Here is a 17685-nt window from a genome sequence, read left to right on the forward strand (position 1 = left end):
GGTTCAAAATATTCCACTCTTACTCTCAAAAAAGTTTGGAAATTGCTTGACCAACTCTTTTATATGGGGAGGTAAATCTCCAAGGATTTCTAAAACTGTACTTCAGAGGTGCAACATTAGTGGGGTGTAGGACTGATTCAGGCTTCTGCTACTGGGCTGCTCACGTTCACAAGACGCCTTCCTGGCTCAGATCCTCTGACGCTCCTCAGTGAGTGGTGTAGAAGAAACCAAACATCAAATGTGTTCTGATTGTTTAAAAGCACATAACTGAACCAAAACAAGACGTGTACGATTAAGATTGGCTTCATTTCAGTTTTCCAGGATGAAACGTACTGAAAATGACCTTCTGATGGCTTCCTGTGAAATGTAGCGCGCCACGTCTCCTACACGTCTCTGATCCTTAAGACGGGAGAGTGAGACGAGGTGAGTCCGGGGTGGGATGGCATGGCCACCCTTCATGTGTGTGTGTGTGTGTGTGTGTGTGGTTCCAGAAGTGTGACGGGCTGCTGCCGGTGGAGTTCCGCTCCTTTGCTGTGGATCCTCAGATCACGTCGCTGGAGGTCCTGCAGCACATCCTGATCAGAGCCTTCGACCTCACCGGGTACCACCACCTCTCCACCACATGCTGCCGCTCGCCGCCAACGCCGCGTCAGCACTTTCTGTGTCTGCCTGCAGGAAGAGGACCTTCGGCATCAGTTACCTGTCTGCAGACCGGAGCGGAGCCGAGACCTACCTGGCTCTGGGGTCGGACTGGGACCTGGACCTGGCCTTCCTGAGTTCAGCCAAACCATACCTGCAGCTCAAGATGGACATCAAGCCATCAGAAGACAGTAAGACCACCTGGGACACACCTGGGACACACCTGCCACACACCTGGGACACACCTGGGACACACCTGCCATACACCTGCCACACACCTGGGACACACCTGGGACACTCCTGGGACACACCTACAACACACCTGGGACACACCTGGGACACACCTGGGATATACCTGGGACACACCTGGGACACACCTGGGACACACTTGGGACACACTTGGGACACACCTGGGATATACCTGGGACACACCTGGGACACACCTGGGACACACTTGGGACACACTTGGGACACACCTGCGACACACCTGCAACACACCTGGGACACACCTGCAACACACCTGGGGGACACACACACACACACACACACACACACACACAGCCATCTGTGAACACCCCACAATGTGCTGCAGGTTTGAAGTGCTCTGATTCAGGCGTTGGTTCAAATCCTCACATGTTCATTTCTCTGCCTTCAGCACAGTGACTGAGGACAGATGTTCATTTCTCTGCCTTCAGCACAGTGACTGAGGACAGATGTTCATTTCTCTGCCTTCAGCACAGTGACTGAGGACAGATGTTCATTTCTCTGCCTTCAGCACAGTGACTGAGGACAGATGTTGTTGGTTGGTTGGGATATTTGTTGTGATTCATTCAGAAGTGAGATCAAACATGGCCCCCGAACCACAGTGAACACATGTTTAGATCAGTTCAAACTCCGTTAAAAGTTCCTCATAACACCTGCTGCTACAGAATAGAAGGCCTGAACATTCCAGAGCACAAGAGGAATTCAATTCAATTCAACTTTATTTATATAGCACCATGTACAACACAGTCATTCCTCTGTGCTTTTAACAGAGAAAAGAGAAAAACCCAACGGTTCCACATGAGCAGCAGGTTTGTTTGTGACTGTGGAAAGAAAAAGTCCCTCTAAGAGGAAGAACCCGAGGTGGAGGAATTCTAGGATAGAATAGAACAGAATAGAATGTATTTATTGTCATTGAAACACCGTACAACGAAATTGTAAGGTGCAGTCCTCTTTAAAGTGCCGTTTTATAAAAATAGAAAATCTAAAAGAATGTGCTGATAAAAGCAAAATAACAATCTAAATGAATAAATAGATCGACAAAAGAGGAAAAATGAGTTTGTCTCCATAGAGCTGGGTCCCTTCCTGCTCTGAGGTGGAGGTCTTCCTCCACATCCTGGGCGCTGGGGAGCTGATGGAGGCTCTGAAGCGTCTCTGTGGTCTTTGTGTCTGCAGGTCCCGTCATGGAGGACTGGGACATCATCAGCCCCAAGGACGTCCTGGGCTCCGAGCAGCTGTTCTCGGAGAGGACCAGGACTTTGGCCTCTGCTGCTCTTCCCTTCACTCAGTCTCTCCTGACCCAGGTAGAGACCTCGGCCAGCGCCCCCCCCCGGTGCCCCCCACACGCCTCAGTGTCTGCTTGCTCCCCTGCTCAGGTGGGCCGGACCCTGTCCAGGGTGCAGCAGGCCTTCGCCTGGTCCTATGGGGAGGAGATCAAGCCTTTCAAGCCTCCGCTGAGTGACGGCGAGTTCCACAGTTACCTGAACGGCCAGGGCCAGCTGACCCGGCCCGAGGAGCTCCGGCTGAGGATCTACCACGGAGGGGTGGAGCCTTCCCTACGCAAGGTGACGCAGCGCTCTGTCCCCCAGGCTCCGCCTCTTCCCGTCCAGCAGGTGGCCAGCTAGAGAGGTATGGTGTGTGTGCAGGTGGTGTGGCGCTACCTGCTCAACGTCTACCCCGACGGCCTGAGTGGGCAGGAGAGGATGGACTACATGAAGAGGAAGACCCGGGAGTACGAGCAGCTGAAGAGGGACTGGACGGCCCGGGTCAGCACCGAGGACCTGGACTTCATCCGGGGCAATGTCCTGAAGGACGTGCTGAGGACTGACCGGGCCCACCCCTACTACGCTGGGTCCGAGGACAGCCCACACCTGACGGCCCTCACAGACCTGCTCACCACCTTCGCCATCACACACCCACAGGTGAGCTCCGTCAGCTCCTTCAGCTCCTTCAGCTCCTTCAGTTCAGCTCCTTCAGCTCCTTCAGGTCAGCTCCTTCAGGTCAGCTCCTTTAGCTCCTTCAGGTCAGCTCCTTCAGCTCCTTCAGGTCAGCTCCTTCAGGTCAGCTCCTTTAGCTCCTTCAGGTCAGCTCCTTCAGGTCAGCTCCTTCAGGTCAGCTCCTTCAGGTCAGCTCCTTTAGCTCCTTCAGGTCAGCTCCTTCAGCTCCTTCAGGTTAGCTCCTTCAGGTCAGCTCCTTCAGCTCCTTCAGGTCAGCTCCTTTAGCTCCTTCAGGTCAGCTCCTTTAGCTCCTTCAGGTCAGCTCCTTCAGGTCAGCTCCTTCAGCTCCTTCAGGTCAGCTCCTTTAGGTCCTTCAGGTCAGCTCCTTCAGCTCCTTCAGGTCAGCTCCTTTAGCTCCTTCAGGTCAGCTCCTTCAGGTCAGCTCCTTCAGCTCCTTCAGGTCAGCTCCTTTAGCTCCTTCAGGTCAGCTCCTTTAGCTCCTTCAGGTCAGCTCCTTCAGGTCAGCTCCTTCAGCTCCTTCAGGTCAGCTCCTTCAGCTCCTTCAGGTCAGCTCCTTTAGCTCCTTCAGGTCAGCTCCTTCAGGTCAGCTCCTTCAGCTCCTTCAGGTCAGCTCCTTTAGCTCCTTCAGGTCAGCTCCTTTAGCTCCTTCAGGTCAGCTCCTTCAGCTCCTTCAGGTCAGCTCCTTCAGGTCAGCTCCTTTAGCTCCTTCAGGTCAGCTCCTTCAGCTCCTTCAGGTCAGCTCCTTTAGCTCCTTCAGGTCAGCTCCTTCAGGTCAGCTCCTTCAGCTCCTTCAGGTCAGCTCCTTTAGCTCCTTCAGGTCAGCTCCTTTAGCTCCTTCAGGTCAGCTCCTTTAGCTCCTTCAGGTCAGCTCCTTCAGGTCAGCTCCTTTAGCTCCTTCAGGTCAGCTCCTTCAGGTCAGCTCCTTCAGCTCCTTCAGCTCCTTCAGGTCAGCTCCTTTAGCTCCTTCAGGTCAGCTCCTTTAGCTCCTTCAGGTCAGCTCCTTCAGGTCAGCTCCTTCAGCTCCTTCAGCTGAGCTCCTTTAGCTCCTTCAGGTCAGCTCCTTCAGGTCAGCTCCTTCAGCTCCTTCAGCTGAGCTCCTTCAGGTCAGCTCCTTCAGGTCAGCTCCTTTAGCTCCTTCAGGTCAGCTCCTTCAGCTGAGCTCCTTCAGGTGAGCGCCTTTAGGTCCTTCAGGTCAGCTCCTTTAGCTCCTTCAGGTCAGCTCCTTCAGCTCCTTCAGGTCAGCTCCTTCAGGTCAGCTCCTTTAGCTCCTTCAGGTCAGCTCCTTTAGCTCCTTCAGGTCAGCTCCTTCAGGTCAGCTCCTTCAGCTCCTTCAGGTCAGCTCCTTTAGCTCCTTCAGGTCAGCTCCTTCAGCTCCTTCAGGTTAGCTCCTTCAGGTCAGCTCCTTCAGCTCCTTCAGGTCAGCTCCTTTAGCTCCTTCAGGTCAGCTCCTTTAGCTCTTTCAGGTCAGCTCCTTCAGGTCAGCTCCTTCAGCTCCTTCAGGTCAGCTCCTTTAGGTCCTTCAGGTCAGCTCCTTCAGCTCCTTCAGGTCAGCTCCTTTAGCTCCTTCAGGTCAGCTCCTTCAGGTCAGCTCCTTCAGCTCCTTCAGGTCAGCTCCTTCAGGTCAGCTCCTTTAGCTCCTTCAGGTCAGCTCCTTTAGCTCCTTCAGGTCAGCTCCTTCAGGTCAGCTCCTTCAGCTCCTTCAGGTCAGCTCCTTCAGGTCAGCTCCTTCAGCTCCTTCAGGTCAGCTCCTTTAGCTCCTTCAGGTCAGCTCCTTCAGGTCAGCTCCTTCAGCTCCTTCAGGTCAGCTCCTTTAGCTCCTTCAGGTCAGCTCCTTTAGCTCCTTCAGGTCAGCTCCTTCAGCTCCTTCAGGTCAGCTCCTTCAGGTCAGCTCCTTTAGCTCCTTCAGGTCAGCTCCTTCAGCTCCTTCAGGTCAGCTCCTTTAGCTCCTTCAGGTCAGCTCCTTCAGGTCAGCTCCTTCAGCTCCTTCAGGTCAGCTCCTTTAGCTCCTTCAGGTCAGCTCCTTTAGCTCCTTCAGGTCAGCTCCTTTAGCTCCTTCAGGTCAGCTCCTTCAGGTCAGCTCCTTTAGCTCCTTCAGGTCAGCTCCTTCAGGTCAGCTCCTTCAGCTCCTTCAGCTCCTTCAGGTCAGCTCCTTTAGCTCCTTCAGGTCAGCTCCTTTAGCTCCTTCAGGTCAGCTCCTTCAGGTCAGCTCCTTCAGCTCCTTCAGCTGAGCTCCTTTAGCTCCTTCAGGTCAGCTCCTTCAGGTCAGCTCCTTCAGCTCCTTCAGCTGAGCTCCTTCAGGTCAGCTCCTTCAGGTCAGCTCCTTTAGCTCCTTCAGGTCAGCTCCTTCAGCTGAGCTCCTTCAGGTGAGCGCCTTTAGGTCCTTCAGGTCAGCTCCTTTAGCTCCTTCAGGTCAGCTCCTTCAGCTCCTTCAGGTCAGCTCCTTCAGGTCAGCTCCTTTAGCTCCTTCAGGTCAGCTCCTTCAGCTCCTTCAGGTCAGCTCCTTTAGCTCCTTCAGGTCAGCTCCTTCAGGTCAGCTCCTTCAGGTCAGCTCCTTCAGCTCCTTCAGGTCAGCTCCTTTAGCTCCTTCAGGTCAGCTCCTTTAGCTCCTTCAGGTCAGCTCCTTTAGCTCCTTCAGGTCAGCTCCTTCAGGTCAGCTCCTTTAGCTCCTTCAGGTCAGCTCCTTCAGGTCAGCTCCTTCAGCTCCTTCAGCTCCTTCAGGTCAGCTCCTTTAGCTCCTTCAGGTCAGCTCCTTTAGCTCCTTCAGGTCAGCTCCTTCAGGTCAGCTCCTTCAGCTCCTTCAGCTGAGCTCCTTTAGCTCCTTCAGGTCAGCTCCTTCAGGTCAGCTCCTTCAGCTCCTTCAGCTGAGCTCCTTTAGCTCCTTCAGGTCAGCTCCTTCAGGTCAGCTCCTTTAGCTCCTTCAGGTCAGCTCCTTCAGCTGAGCTCCTTCAGGTGAGCGCCTTTAGCTCCTTCAGGTCAGCTCCTTTAGCTCCTTCAGGTCAGCTCCTTCAGCTCCTTCAGGTCAGCTCCTTTAGGTCCTTCAGGTCAGCTCCTTCAGCTCCTTCAGGTCAGCTCCTTTAGCTCCTTCAGGTCAGCTCCTTCAGGTCAGCTCCTTCAGCTCCTTCAGGTCAGCTCCTTCAGGTCAGCTCCTTCAGCTCCTTCAGCTGAGCTCCTTCAGGTCAGCTCCTTCAGGTCAGCTCCTTTAGCTCCTTCAGGTCAGCTCCTTCAGCTGAGCTCCTTCAGGTGAGCGCCTTTAGGTCCTTCAGGTCAGCTCCTTTAGCTCCTTCAGGTCAGCTCCTTCAGGTCAGCTCCTTTAGCTCCTTCAGGTCAGCTCCTTTAGCTCCTTCAGGTCAGCTCCTTCAGGTCAGCTCCTTCAGCTCCTTCAGGTCAGCTCCTTCAGGTCAGCTCCTTCAGCTCCTTCAGGTCAGCTCCTTTAGCTCCTTCAGGTCAGCTCCTTCAGGTCAGCTCCTTCAGCTCCTTCAGGTCAGCTCCTTTAGCTCCTTCAGGTCAGCTCCTTTAGCTCCTTCAGGTCAGCTCCTTCAGCTCCTTCAGGTCAGCTCCTTCAGGTCAGCTCCTTTAGCTCCTTCAGGTCAGCTCCTTCAGCTCCTTCAGGTCAGCTCCTTTAGCTCCTTCAGGTCAGCTCCTTCAGGTCAGCTCCTTCAGCTCCTTCAGGTCAGCTCCTTTAGCTCCTTCAGGTCAGCTCCTTTAGCTCCTTCAGGTCAGCTCCTTTAGCTCCTTCAGGTCAGCTCCTTCAGGTCAGCTCCTTTAGCTCCTTCAGGTCAGCTCCTTCAGGTCAGCTCCTTCAGCTCCTTCAGCTCCTTCAGGTCAGCTCCTTTAGCTCCTTCAGGTCAGCTCCTTTAGCTCCTTCAGGTCAGCTCCTTCAGGTCAGCTCCTTCAGCTCCTTCAGCTGAGCTCCTTTAGCTCCTTCAGGTCAGCTCCTTCAGGTCAGCTCCTTCAGCTCCTTCAGCTGAGCTCCTTCAGGTCAGCTCCTTCAGGTCAGCTCCTTTAGCTCCTTCAGGTCAGCTCCTTCAGCTGAGCTCCTTCAGGTGAGCGCCTTTAGGTCCTTCAGGTCAGCTCCTTTAGCTCCTTCAGGTCAGCTCCTTCAGCTCCTTCAGGTCAGCTCCTTCAGGTCAGCTCCTTTAGCTCCTTCAGGTCAGCTCCTTCAGCTCCTTCAGGTCAGCTCCTTTAGCTCCTTCAGGTCAGCTCCTTCAGGTCAGCTCCTTCAGGTCAGCTCCTTCAGCTCCTTCAGGTCAGCTCCTTTAGCTCCTTCAGGTCAGCTCCTTTAGCTCCTTCAGGTCAGCTCCTTTAGCTCCTTCAGGTCAGCTCCTTCAGGTCAGCTCCTTTAGCTCCTTCAGGTCAGCTCCTTCAGGTCAGCTCCTTCAGCTCCTTCAGCTCCTTCAGGTCAGCTCCTTTAGCTCCTTCAGGTCAGCTCCTTTAGCTCCTTCAGGTCAGCTCCTTCAGGTCAGCTCCTTCAGCTCCTTCAGCTGAGCTCCTTTAGCTCCTTCAGGTCAGCTCCTTCAGGTCAGCTCCTTCAGCTCCTTCAGCTGAGCTCCTTTAGCTCCTTCAGGTCAGCTCCTTCAGGTCAGCTCCTTTAGCTCCTTCAGGTCAGCTCCTTCAGCTGAGCTCCTTCAGGTGAGCGCCTTTAGCTCCTTCAGGTCAGCTCCTTTAGCTCCTTCAGGTCAGCTCCTTCAGCTCCTTCAGGTCAGCTCCTTTAGGTCCTTCAGGTCAGCTCCTTCAGCTCCTTCAGGTCAGCTCCTTTAGCTCCTTCAGGTCAGCTCCTTCAGGTCAGCTCCTTCAGCTCCTTCAGGTCAGCTCCTTCAGGTCAGCTCCTTCAGCTCCTTCAGCTGAGCTCCTTCAGGTCAGCTCCTTCAGGTCAGCTCCTTTAGCTCCTTCAGGTCAGCTCCTTCAGCTGAGCTCCTTCAGGTGAGCGCCTTTAGGTCCTTCAGGTCAGCTCCTTTAGCTCCTTCAGGTCAGCTCCTTCAGCTCCTTCAGGTCAGCTCCTTCAGGTCAGCTCCTTTAGCTCCTTCAGGTCAGCTCCTTCAGCTCCTTCAGGTCAGCTCCTTTAGCTCCTTCAGGTCAGCTCCTTCAGGTCAGCTCCTTCAGGTCAGCTCCTTCAGCTCCTTCAGGTCAGCTCCTTTAGCTCCTTCAGGTCAGCTCCTTTAGCTCCTTCAGGTCAGCTCCTTTAGCTCCTTCAGGTCAGCTCCTTCAGGTCAGCTCCTTTAGCTCCTTCAGGTCAGCTCCTTCAGGTCAGCTCCTTCAGCTCCTTCAGCTCCTTCAGGTCAGCTCCTTTAGCTCCTTCAGGTCAGCTCCTTTAGCTCCTTCAGGTCAGCTCCTTCAGGTCAGCTCCTTCAGCTCCTTCAGCTGAGCTCCTTTAGCTCCTTCAGGTCAGCTCCTTCAGGTCAGCTCCTTCAGCTCCTTCAGCTGAGCTCCTTTAGCTCCTTCAGGTCAGCTCCTTCAGGTCAGCTCCTTTAGCTCCTTCAGGTCAGCTCCTTCAGCTGAGCTCCTTCAGGTGAGCGCCTTTAGCTCCTTCAGGTCAGCTCCTTTAGCTCCTTCAGGTCAGCTCCTTCAGCTCCTTCAGGTCAGCTCCTTTAGGTCCTTCAGGTCAGCTCCTTCAGCTCCTTCAGGTCAGCTCCTTTAGCTCCTTCAGGTCAGCTCCTTCAGGTCAGCTCCTTCAGCTCCTTCAGGTCAGCTCCTTCAGGTCAGCTCCTTTAGCTCCTTCAGGTCAGCTCCTTCAGCTCCTTCAGGTCAGCTCCTTCAGGTCAGCTCCTTCAGCTCCTTCAGCTCCTTCAGGTCAGCTCCTTCAGGTCAGCTCCTTCAGCTCCTTCAGGTCAGCTCCTTTAGCTCCTTCAGGTCAGCTCCTTCAGGTCAGCTCCTTCAGCTCCTTCAGGTCAGCTCCTTTAGCTCCTTCAGGTTAGCTCCTTTAGCTCCTTCAGGTCAGCTCCTTCAGGTCAGCTCCTTTAGCTCCTTCAGGTCAGCTCCTTCAGGTCAGCTCCTTTAGCTCCTTCAGGTCAGCTCCTTCAGGTCAGCTCCTTCAGCTCCTTCAGCTCCTTCAGGTCAGCTCCTTTAGCTCCTTCAGGTCAGCTCCTTTAGCTCCTTCAGGTCAGCTCCTTCAGGTCAGCTCCTTCAGCTCCTTCAGCTCCTTCAGCTTAGCTCCTTTAGCTCCTTCAGGTCAGCTCCTTCAGGTCAGCTCCTTCAGCTCCTTCAGCTGAGCTCCTTTAGCTCCTTCAGGTCAGCTCCTTCAGGTCAGCTCCTTTAGCTCCTTCAGGTCAGCTCCTTCAGCTGAGCTCCTTCAGGTGAGCGCCTTTAGCTCCTTCAGGTCAGCTCCTTTAGCTCCTTCAGGTCAGCTCCTTCAGCTCCTTCAAGTCAGCTCCTTCAGGTCAGCTCCTTTAGCTCCTTCAGGTCAGCTCCTTCAGCTTCTTCAGGTCAGCTCCTTTAGCTCCTTCAGGTCAGCTCCTTCAGGTCAGCTCCTTCAGGTCAGCTCCTTCAGCTCCTTCAGGTCAGCTCCTTTAGCTCCTTCAGGTCAGCTCCTTCAGCTCCTTCAGGTCAGCTCCTTCAGGTCAGCTCCTTCAGCTCCTTCAGGTCAGCTCCTTTAGCTCCTTCGGGTCAGCTCCTTCAGCTCCTTCAGCTGAGCTCCTTTAGCTCCTTCAGGTCAGCTCCTTCAGGTCAGCTCCTTCAGCTCCTTCAGCTGAGCTCCTTTAGCTCCTTCAGGTCAGCTCCTTCAGGTCAGCTCCTTTAGCTCCTTCAGGTCAGCTCCTTCAGCTGAGCTCCTTCAGGTGAGCGCCTTTATCTCCTTCAGGTCAGCTCCTTTAGCTCCTTCAGGTCAGCTCCTTCAGCTCCTTCAGGTCAGCTCCTTCAGGTCAGCTCCTTTAGCTCCTTCAGGTCAGCTCCTTCAGGTCAGCTCCTTCAGCTCCTTCAGGTCAGCTCCTTTAGCTCCTTCAGGTCAGCTCCTTCAGCTCCTTCAGGTTAGCTCCTTCAGGTCAGCTCCTTCAGCTCCTTCAGGTCAGCTCCTTTAGCTCCTTCAGGTCAGCTCCTTCAGGTCAGCTCCTTCAGCTCCTTCAGGTCAGCTCCTTCAGGTCAGCTCCTTTAGGTCCTTCAGGTCAGCTCCTTTAGCTCCTTCAGGTCAGCTCCTTCAGGTCAGCTCCTTCAGCTCCTTCAGGTCAGCTCCTTCAGGTCAGCTCCTTTAGCTCCTTCAGGTCAGCTCCTTTAGCTCCTTCAAGTCAGCTCCTTCAGGTCAGCTCCTTCAGCTCCTTCAGGTCAGCTCCTTCAGGTCAGCTCCTTCAGCTCCTTCAGGTCAGCTCCTTTAGCTCCTTCAGGTCAGCTCCTTCAGGTCAGCTCCTTCAGCTCCTTCAGGTCAGCTCCTTTAGCTCCTTCAGGTCAGCTCCTTCAGGTCAGCTCCTTCAGCTCCTTCAGGTCAGCTCCTTTAGCTCCTTCAGGTTAGCTCCTTTAGCTCCTTCAGGTCAGCTCCTTCAGGTCAGCTCCTTTAGCTCCTTCAGGTCAGCTCCTTCAGGTCAGCTCCTTTAGCTCCTTCAGGTCAGCTCCTTCAGGTCAGCTCCTTCAGCTCCTTCAGCTCCTTCAGGTCAGCTCCTTTAGCTCCTTCAGGTCAGCTCCTTTAGCTCCTTCAGGTCAGCTCCTTCAGGTCAGCTCCTTCAGCTCCTTCAGCTGAGCTCCTTTAGCTCCTTCAGGTCAGCTCCTTCAGGTCAGCTCCTTCAGCTCCTTCAGCTGAGCTCCTTTAGCTCCTTCAGGTCAGCTCCTTCAGGTCAGCTCCTTTAGCTCCTTCAGCTGAGCTCCTTCAGGTGAGCGCCTTTAGCTCCTTCAGGTCAGCTCCTTTAGCTCCTTCAGGTCAGCTCCTTCAGCTCCTTCAAGTCAGCTCCTTCAGGTCAGCTCCTTTAGCTCCTTCAGGTCAGCTCCTTCAGCTTCTTCAGGTCAGCTCCTTTAGCTCCTTCAGGTCAGCTCCTTCAGGTCAGCTCCTTCAGGTCAGCTCCTTCAGCTCCTTCAGGTCAGCTCCTTTAGCTCCTTCAGGTCAGCTCCTTTAGCTCCTTCAGGTCAGCTCCTTCAGGTCAGCTCCTTCAGCTCCTTCAGGTCAGCTCCTTTAGCTCCTTCAGGTCAGCTCCTTCAGGTCAGCTCCTTCAGCTGAGCTCCTTTAGCTCCTTCAGGTCAGCTCCTTCAGGTCAGCTCCTTCAGCTCCTTCAGCTGAGCTCCTTTAGCTCCTTCAGGTCAGCTCCTTCAGGTCAGCTCCTTTAGCTCCTTCAGGTCAGCTCCTTCAGCTGAGCTCCTTCAGGTGAGCGCCTTTATCTCCTTCAGGTCAGCTCCTTTAGCTCCTTCAGGTCAGCTCCTTCAGGTCAGCCCCTTCAGCTCCTTCAGGTCAGCTCCTTTAGCTCCTTCAGGTCAGCTCCTTTAGCTCCTTCAGGTCAGCTCCTTTAGCTCCTTCAGGTCAGCTCCTTCAGGTCAGCTCCTTCAGCTCCTTCAGCTCCTTCAGGTCAGCTCCTTTAGCTCCTTCAGCTCCTTCAGGTCAGCTCCTTTAGCTCCTTCAGGTCAGCTCCTTTAGCTCCTTCAGGTCAGCTCCTTCAGGTCAGCTCCTTCAGCTCCTTCAGCTGAGCTCCTTTAGCTCCTTCAGGTCAGCTCCTTCAGGTCAGCTCCTTCAGCTCCTTCAGGTCAGCTCCTTTAGCTCCTTCAGGTCAGCTCCTTTAGCTCCTTCAGGTCAGCTCCTTTAGCTCCTTCAGGTCAGCTCCTTCAGGTCAGCTCCTTCAGCTCCTTCAGGTCAGCTCCTTTAGCTCCTTCAGGTCAGCTCCTTCAGGTCAGCTCCTTCAGCTCCTTCAGCTGAGCTCCTTTAGCTCCTTCAGGTCAGCTCCTTCAGGTCAGCTCCTTCAGCTCCTTCAGCTGAGCTCCTTTAGCTCCTTCAGGTCAGCTCCTTCAGGTCAGCTCCTTTAGCTCCTTCAGGTCAGCTCCTTCAGCTGAGCTCCTTCAGGTGAGCGCCTTTATCTCCTTCAGGTCAGCTCCTTTAGCTCCTTCAGGTCAGCTCCTTCAGCTCCTTCAGGTCAGCTCCTTCAGGTCAGCTCCTTTAGCTCCTTCAGGTCAGCTCCTTCAGCTCCTTCAGGTCAGCTCCTTTAGCTCCTTCAGGTCAGCTCCTTTAGCTCCTTCAGGTCAGCTCCTTCAGGTCAGCTCCTTCAGCTCCTTCAGGTCAGCTCCTTTAGCTCCTTCAGGTCAGCTCCTTCAGGTCAGCTCCTTCAGCTCCTTCAGCTGAGCTCCTTTAGCTCCTTCAGGTCAGCTCCTTCAGGTCAGCTCCTTCAGCTCCTTCAGCTGAGCTCCTTTAGCTCCTTCAGGTCAGCTCCTTCAGGTCAGCTCCTTTAGCTCCTTCAGGTCAGCTCCTTCAGCTGAGCTCCTTCAGGTGAGCGCCTTTATCTCCTTCAGGTCAGCTCCTTTAGCTCCTTCAGGTCAGCTCCTTCAGCTCCTTCAGGTCAGCTCCTTCAGGTCAGCTCCTTTAGCTCCTTCAGGTCAGCTCCTTCAGCTCCTTCAGGTCAGCTCCTTTAGCTCCTTCAGGTCAGCTCCTTCAGGTCAGCTCCTTCAGCTCCTTCAGGTCAGCTCCTTTAGCTCCTTCAGGTCAGCTCCTTTAGCTCCTTCAGGTCAGCTCCTTTAGCTCCTTCAGGTCAGCTCCTTCAGGTCAGCTCCTTTAGCTCCTTCAGGTCAGCTCCTTCAGCTGAGCTCCTTCAGGTGAGCGCCTTTATCTCCTTCAGGTCAGCTCCTTTAGCTCCTTCAGGTCAGCTCCTTCAGCTCCTTCAGGTCAGCTCCTTCAGGTCAGCTCCTTTAGCTCCTTCAGGTCAGCTCCTTCAGCTCCTTCAGGTCAGCTCCTTTAGCTCCTTCAGGTCAGCTCCTTCAGGTCAGCTCCTTCAGCTCCTTCAGGTCAGCTCCTTCAGCTCCTTCAGGTCAGCTCCTTTAGCTCCTTCAGGTCAGCTCCTTTAGCTCCTTCAGGTCAGCTCCTTCAGGTCAGCTCCTTTAGCTCCTTCAGGTCAGCTCCTTCAGGTCAGCTCCTTCAGCTCCTTCAGCTCCTTCAGGTCAGCTCCTTTAGCTCCTTCAGGTCAGCTCCTTTAGCTCCTTCAGGTCAGCTCCTTCAGGTCAGCTCCTTCAGCTCCTTCAGCTGAGCTCCTTTAGCTCCTTCAGGTCAGCTCCTTCAGGTCAGCTCCTTCAGCTCCTTCAGCTGAGCTCCTTTAGCTCCTTCAGGTCAGCTCCTTCAGGTCAGCTCCTTTAGCTCCTTCAGGTCAGCTCCTTCAGCTGAGCTCCTTCAGGTGAGCGCCTTTAGCTCCTTCAGGTCAGCTCCTTCAGCTCCTTCAGGTCAGCTCCTTCAGGTCAGCTCCTTTAGCTCCTTCAGGTCAGCTCCTTCAGCTCCTTCAGGTCAGCTCCTTTAGCTCCTTCAGGTCAGCTCCTTCAGGTCAGCTCCTTCAGCTCCTTCAGGTCAGCTCCTTTAGCTCCTTCAGGTCAGCTCCTTTAGCTCCTTCAGGTCAGCTCCTTTAGCTCCTTCAGGTCAGCTCCTTCAGGTCAGCTCCTTTAGCTCCTTCAGGTCAGCTCCTTCAGGTCAGCTCCTTCAGCTCCTTCAGCTCCTTCAGGTCAGCTCCTTTAGCTCCTTCAGGTCAGCTCCTTTAGCTCCTTCAGGTCAGCTCCTTCAGGTCAGCTCCTTCAGCTCCTTCAGCTGAGCTCCTTTAGCTCCTTCAGGTCAGCTCCTTCAGGTCAGCTCCTTCAGCTCCTTCAGCTGAGCTCCTTCAGGTCAGCTCCTTCAGGTCAGCTCCTTTAGCTCCTTCAGGTCAGCTCCTTCAGCTGAGCTCCTTCAGGTGAGCGCCTTTAGGTCCTTCAGGTCAGCTCCTTTAGCTCCTTCAGGTCAGCTCCTTCAGCTCCTTCAGGTCAGCTCCTTCAGGTCAGCTCCTTTAGCTCCTTCAGGTCAGCTCCTTCAGCTCCTTCAGGTCAGCTCCTTTAGCTCCTTCAGGTCAGCTCCTTCAGGTCAGCTCCTTCAGGTCAGCTCCTTCAGCTCCTTCAGGTCAGCTCCTTTAGCTCCTTCAGGTCAGCTCCTTTAGCTCCTTCAGGTCAGCTCCTTTAGCTCCTTCAGGTCAGCTCCTTCAGGTCAGCTCCTTTAGCTCCTTCAGGTCAGCTCCTTCAGGTCAGCTCCTTCAGCTCCTTCAGCTCCTTCAGGTCAGCTCCTTTAGCTCCTTCAGGTCAGCTCCTTTAGCTCCTTCAGGTCAGCTCCTTCAGGTCAGCTCCTTCAGCTCCTTCAGCTGAGCTCCTTTAGCTCCTTCAGGTCAGCTCCTTCAGGTCAGCTCCTTCAGCTCCTTCAGCTGAGCTCCTTTAGCTCCTTCAGGTCAGCTCCTTCAGGTCAGCTCCTTTAGCTCCTTCAGGTCAGCTCCTTCAGCTGAGCTCCTTCAGGTGAGCGCCTTTAGCTCCTTCAGGTCAGCTCCTTTAGCTCCTTCAGGTCAGCTCCTTCAGCTCCTTCAGGTCAGCTCCTTTAGGTCCTTCAGGTCAGCTCCTTCAGCTCCTTCAGGTCAGCTCCTTTAGCTCCTTCAGGTCAGCTCCTTCAGGTCAGCTCCTTCAGCTCCTTCAGGTCAGCTCCTTCAGGTCAGCTCCTTCAGCTCCTTCAGCTGAGCTCCTTCAGGTCAGCTCCTTCAGGTCAGCTCCTTTAGCTCCTTCAGGTCAGCTCCTTCAGCTGAGCTCCTTCAGGTGAGTGCCTTTAGGTCCTTCAGGTCAGCTCCTTTAGCTCCTTCAGGTCAGCTCCTTCAGCTCCTTCAGGTCAGCTCCTTCAGGTCAGCTCCTTTAGCTCCTTCAGGTCAGCTCCTTTAGCTCCTTCAGGTCAGCTCCTTCAGGTCAGCTCCTTCAGCTCCTTCAGCTGAGCTCCTTTAGCTCCTTCAGGTCAGCTCCTTCAGGTCAGCTCCTTCAGCTCCTTCAGCTGAGCTCCTTTAGCTCCTTCAGGTCAGCTCCTTCAGGTCAGCTCCTTTAGCTCCTTCAGGTCAGCTCCTTCAGCTGAGCTCCTTCAGGTGAGCGCCTTTAGCTCCTTCAGGTCAGCTCCTTCAGCTCCTTCAGGTCAGCTCCTTCAGGTCAGCTCCTTTAGCTCCTTCAGGTCAGCTCCTTCAGCTCCTTCAGGTCAGCTCCTTTAGCTCCTTCAGGTCAGCTCCTTCAGGTCAGCTCCTTCAGCTCCTTCAGGTCAGCTCCTTTAGCTCCTTCAGGTCAGCTCCTTTAGCTCCTTCAGGTCAGCTCCTTTAGCTCCTTCAGGTCAGCTCCTTCAGGTCAGCTCCTTTAGCTCCTTCAGGTCAGCTCCTTCAGGTCAGCTCCTTCAGCTCCTTCAGCTCCTTCAGGTCAGCTCCTTTAGCTCCTTCAGGTCAGCTCCTTTAGCTCCTTCAGGTCAGCTCCTTCAGGTCAGCTCCTTCAGCTCCTTCAGCTGAGCTCCTTTAGCTCCTTCAGGTCAGCTCCTTCAGGTCAGCTCCTTCAGCTCCTTCAGCTGAGCTCCTTCAGGTCAGCTCCTTCAGGTCAGCTCCTTTAGCTCCTTCAGGTCAGCTCCTTCAGCTGAGCTCCTTCAGGTGAGCGCCTTTAGGTCCTTCAGGTCAGCTCCTTTAGCTCCTTCAGGTCAGCTCCTTCAGCTCCTTCAGGTCAGCTCCTTCAGGTCAGCTCCTTTAGCTCCTTCAGGTCAGCTCCTTCAGCTCCTTCAGGTCAGCTCCTTTAGCTCCTTCAGGTCAGCTCCTTCAGGTCAGCTCCTTCAGGTCAGCTCCTTCAGCTCCTTCAGGTCAGCTCCTTTAGCTCCTTCAGGTCAGCTCCTTTAGCTCCTTCAGGTCAGCTCCTTTAGCTCCTTCAGGTCAGCTCCTTCAGGTCAGCTCCTTTAGCTCCTTCAGGTCAGCTCCTTCAGGTCAGCTCCTTCAGCTCCTTCAGCTCCTTCAGGTCAGCTCCTTTAGCTCCTTCAGGTCAGCTCCTTTAGCTCCTTCAGGTCAGCTCCTTCAGGTCAGCTCCTTCAGCTCCTTCAGCTGAGCTCCTTTAGCTCCTTCAGGTCAGCTCCTTCAGGTCAGCTCCTTCAGCTCCTTCAGCTGAGCTCCTTTAGCTCCTTCAGGTCAGCTCCTTCAGGTCAGCTCCTTTAGCTCCTTCAGGTCAGCTCCTTCAGCTGAGCTCCTTCAGGTGAGCGCCTTTAGCTCCTTCAGGTCAGCTCCTTTAGCTCCTTCAGGTCAGCTCCTTCAGCTCCTTCAGGTCAGCTCCTTTAGGTCCTTCAGGTCAGCTCCTTCAGCTCCTTCAGGTCAGCTCCTTTAGCTCCTTCAGGTCAGCTCCTTCAGGTCAGCTCCTTCAGCTCCTTCAGGTCAGCTCCTTCAGGTCAGCTCCTTCAGCTCCTTCAGCTGAGCTCCTTCAGGTCAGCTCCTTCAGGTCAGCTCCTTTAGCTCCTTCAGGTCAGCTCCTTCAGCTGAGCTCCTTCAGGTGAGTGCCTTTAGGTCCTTCAGGTCAGCTCCTTTAGCTCCTTCAGGTCAGCTCCTTCAGCTCCTTCAGGTCAGCTCCTTCAGGTCAGCTCCTTTAGCTCCTTCAGGTCAGCTCCTTCAGCTCCTTCAGGTCAGCTCCTTTAGCTCCTTCAGGTCAGCTCCTTCAGGTCAGCTCCTTCAGGTCAGCTCCTTCAGCTCCTTCAGGTCAGCTCCTTTAGCTCCTTCAGGTCAGCTCCTTTAGCTCCTTCAGGTCAGCTCCTTTAGCTCCTTCAGGTCAGCTCCTTCAGGTCAGCTCCTTTAGCTCCTTCAGGTCAGCTCCTTCAGGTCAGCTCCTTCAGCTCCTTCAGCTCCTTCAGGTCAGCTCCTTTAGCTCCTTCAGGTCAGCTCCTTTAGCTCCTTCAGGTCAGCTCCTTCAGGTCAGCTCCTTCAGCTCCTTCAGCTGAGCTCCTTTAGCTCCTTCAGGTCAGCTCCTTCAGGTCAGCTCCTTCAGCTCCTTCAGCTGAGCTCCTTTAGCTCCTTCAGGTCAGCTCCTTCAGGTCAGCTCCTTTAGCTCCTTCAGGTCAGCTCCTTCAGCTGAGCTCCTTCAGGTGAGCGCCTTTAGCTCCTTCAGGTCAGCTCCTTTAGCTCCTTCAGGTCAGCTCCTTCAGCTCCTTCAGGTCAGCTCCTTTAGGTCCTTCAGGTCAGCTCCTTCAGCTCCTTCAGGTCAGCTCCTTTAGCTCCTTCAGGTCAGCTCCTTCAGGTCAGCTCCTTCAGCTCCTTCAGGTCAGCTCCTTCAGGTCAGCTCCTTTAGCTCCTTCAGGTCAGCTCCTTCAGCTCCTTCAGGTCAGCTCCTTCAGGTCAGCTCCTTCAGCTCCTTCAGCTCCTTCAGGTCAGCTCCTTCAGGTCAGCTCCTTCAGCTCCTTCAGGTCAGCTCCTTTAGCTCCTTCAGGTCAGCTCCTTCAGCTGAGCTCCTTCAGGTGAGCGCCTTTATCTCCTTCAGGTCAGCTCCTTTAGCTCCTTCAGGTCAGCTCCTTCAGCTCCTTCAGGTCAGCTCCTTCAGGTCAGCTCCTTTAGCTCCTTCAGGTCAGCTCCTTCAGGTCAGCTCCTTCAGCTCCTTCAGGTCAGCTCCTTTAGCTCCTTCAGGTCAGCTCCTTCAGCTCCTTCAGGTTAGCTCCTTCAGGTCAGCTCCTTCAGCTCCTTCAGGTCAGCTCCTTTAGCTCCTTCAGGTCAGCTCCTTCAGGTCAGCTCCTTCAGCTCCTTCAGGTCAGCTCCTTCAGGTCAGCTCCTTTAGGTCCTTCAGGTCAGCTCCTTCAGCTCCTTCAGGTCAGCTCCTTTAGCTCCTTCAGGTCAGCTCCTTCAGGTCAGCTCCTTCAGCTCCTTCAGGTCAGCTCCTTCAGGTCAGCTCCTTTAGCTCCTTCAGGTCA

The 17685-nt window shown here is 54.5% G+C and overlaps 1 protein-coding gene across 1 annotated transcript in view; it reads left to right on the forward strand.

Moving 5' to 3' along the window:
* Window positions 1-17685, forward strand: part of tbc1d25 (TBC1 domain family, member 25) — a 43774-nt gene that overhangs the window by 14327 nt on the left and 11762 nt on the right. Inside the window, 5 exon segments of the mRNA XM_080521202.1 lie at window positions 492-601; window positions 676-830; window positions 2077-2204; window positions 2277-2465; window positions 2547-2822. Coding sequence (XP_080377328.1) covers window positions 492-601; window positions 676-830; window positions 2077-2204; window positions 2277-2465; window positions 2547-2822 — 858 coding nt within the window.

This window comes from Blennius ocellaris (assembly GCF_963422515.1).
Source record: "Blennius ocellaris genome assembly, contig: SUPER_5_unloc_1, whole genome shotgun sequence".
NCBI lineage: Eukaryota > Metazoa > Chordata > Actinopteri > Blenniiformes > Blenniidae > Blennius > Blennius ocellaris.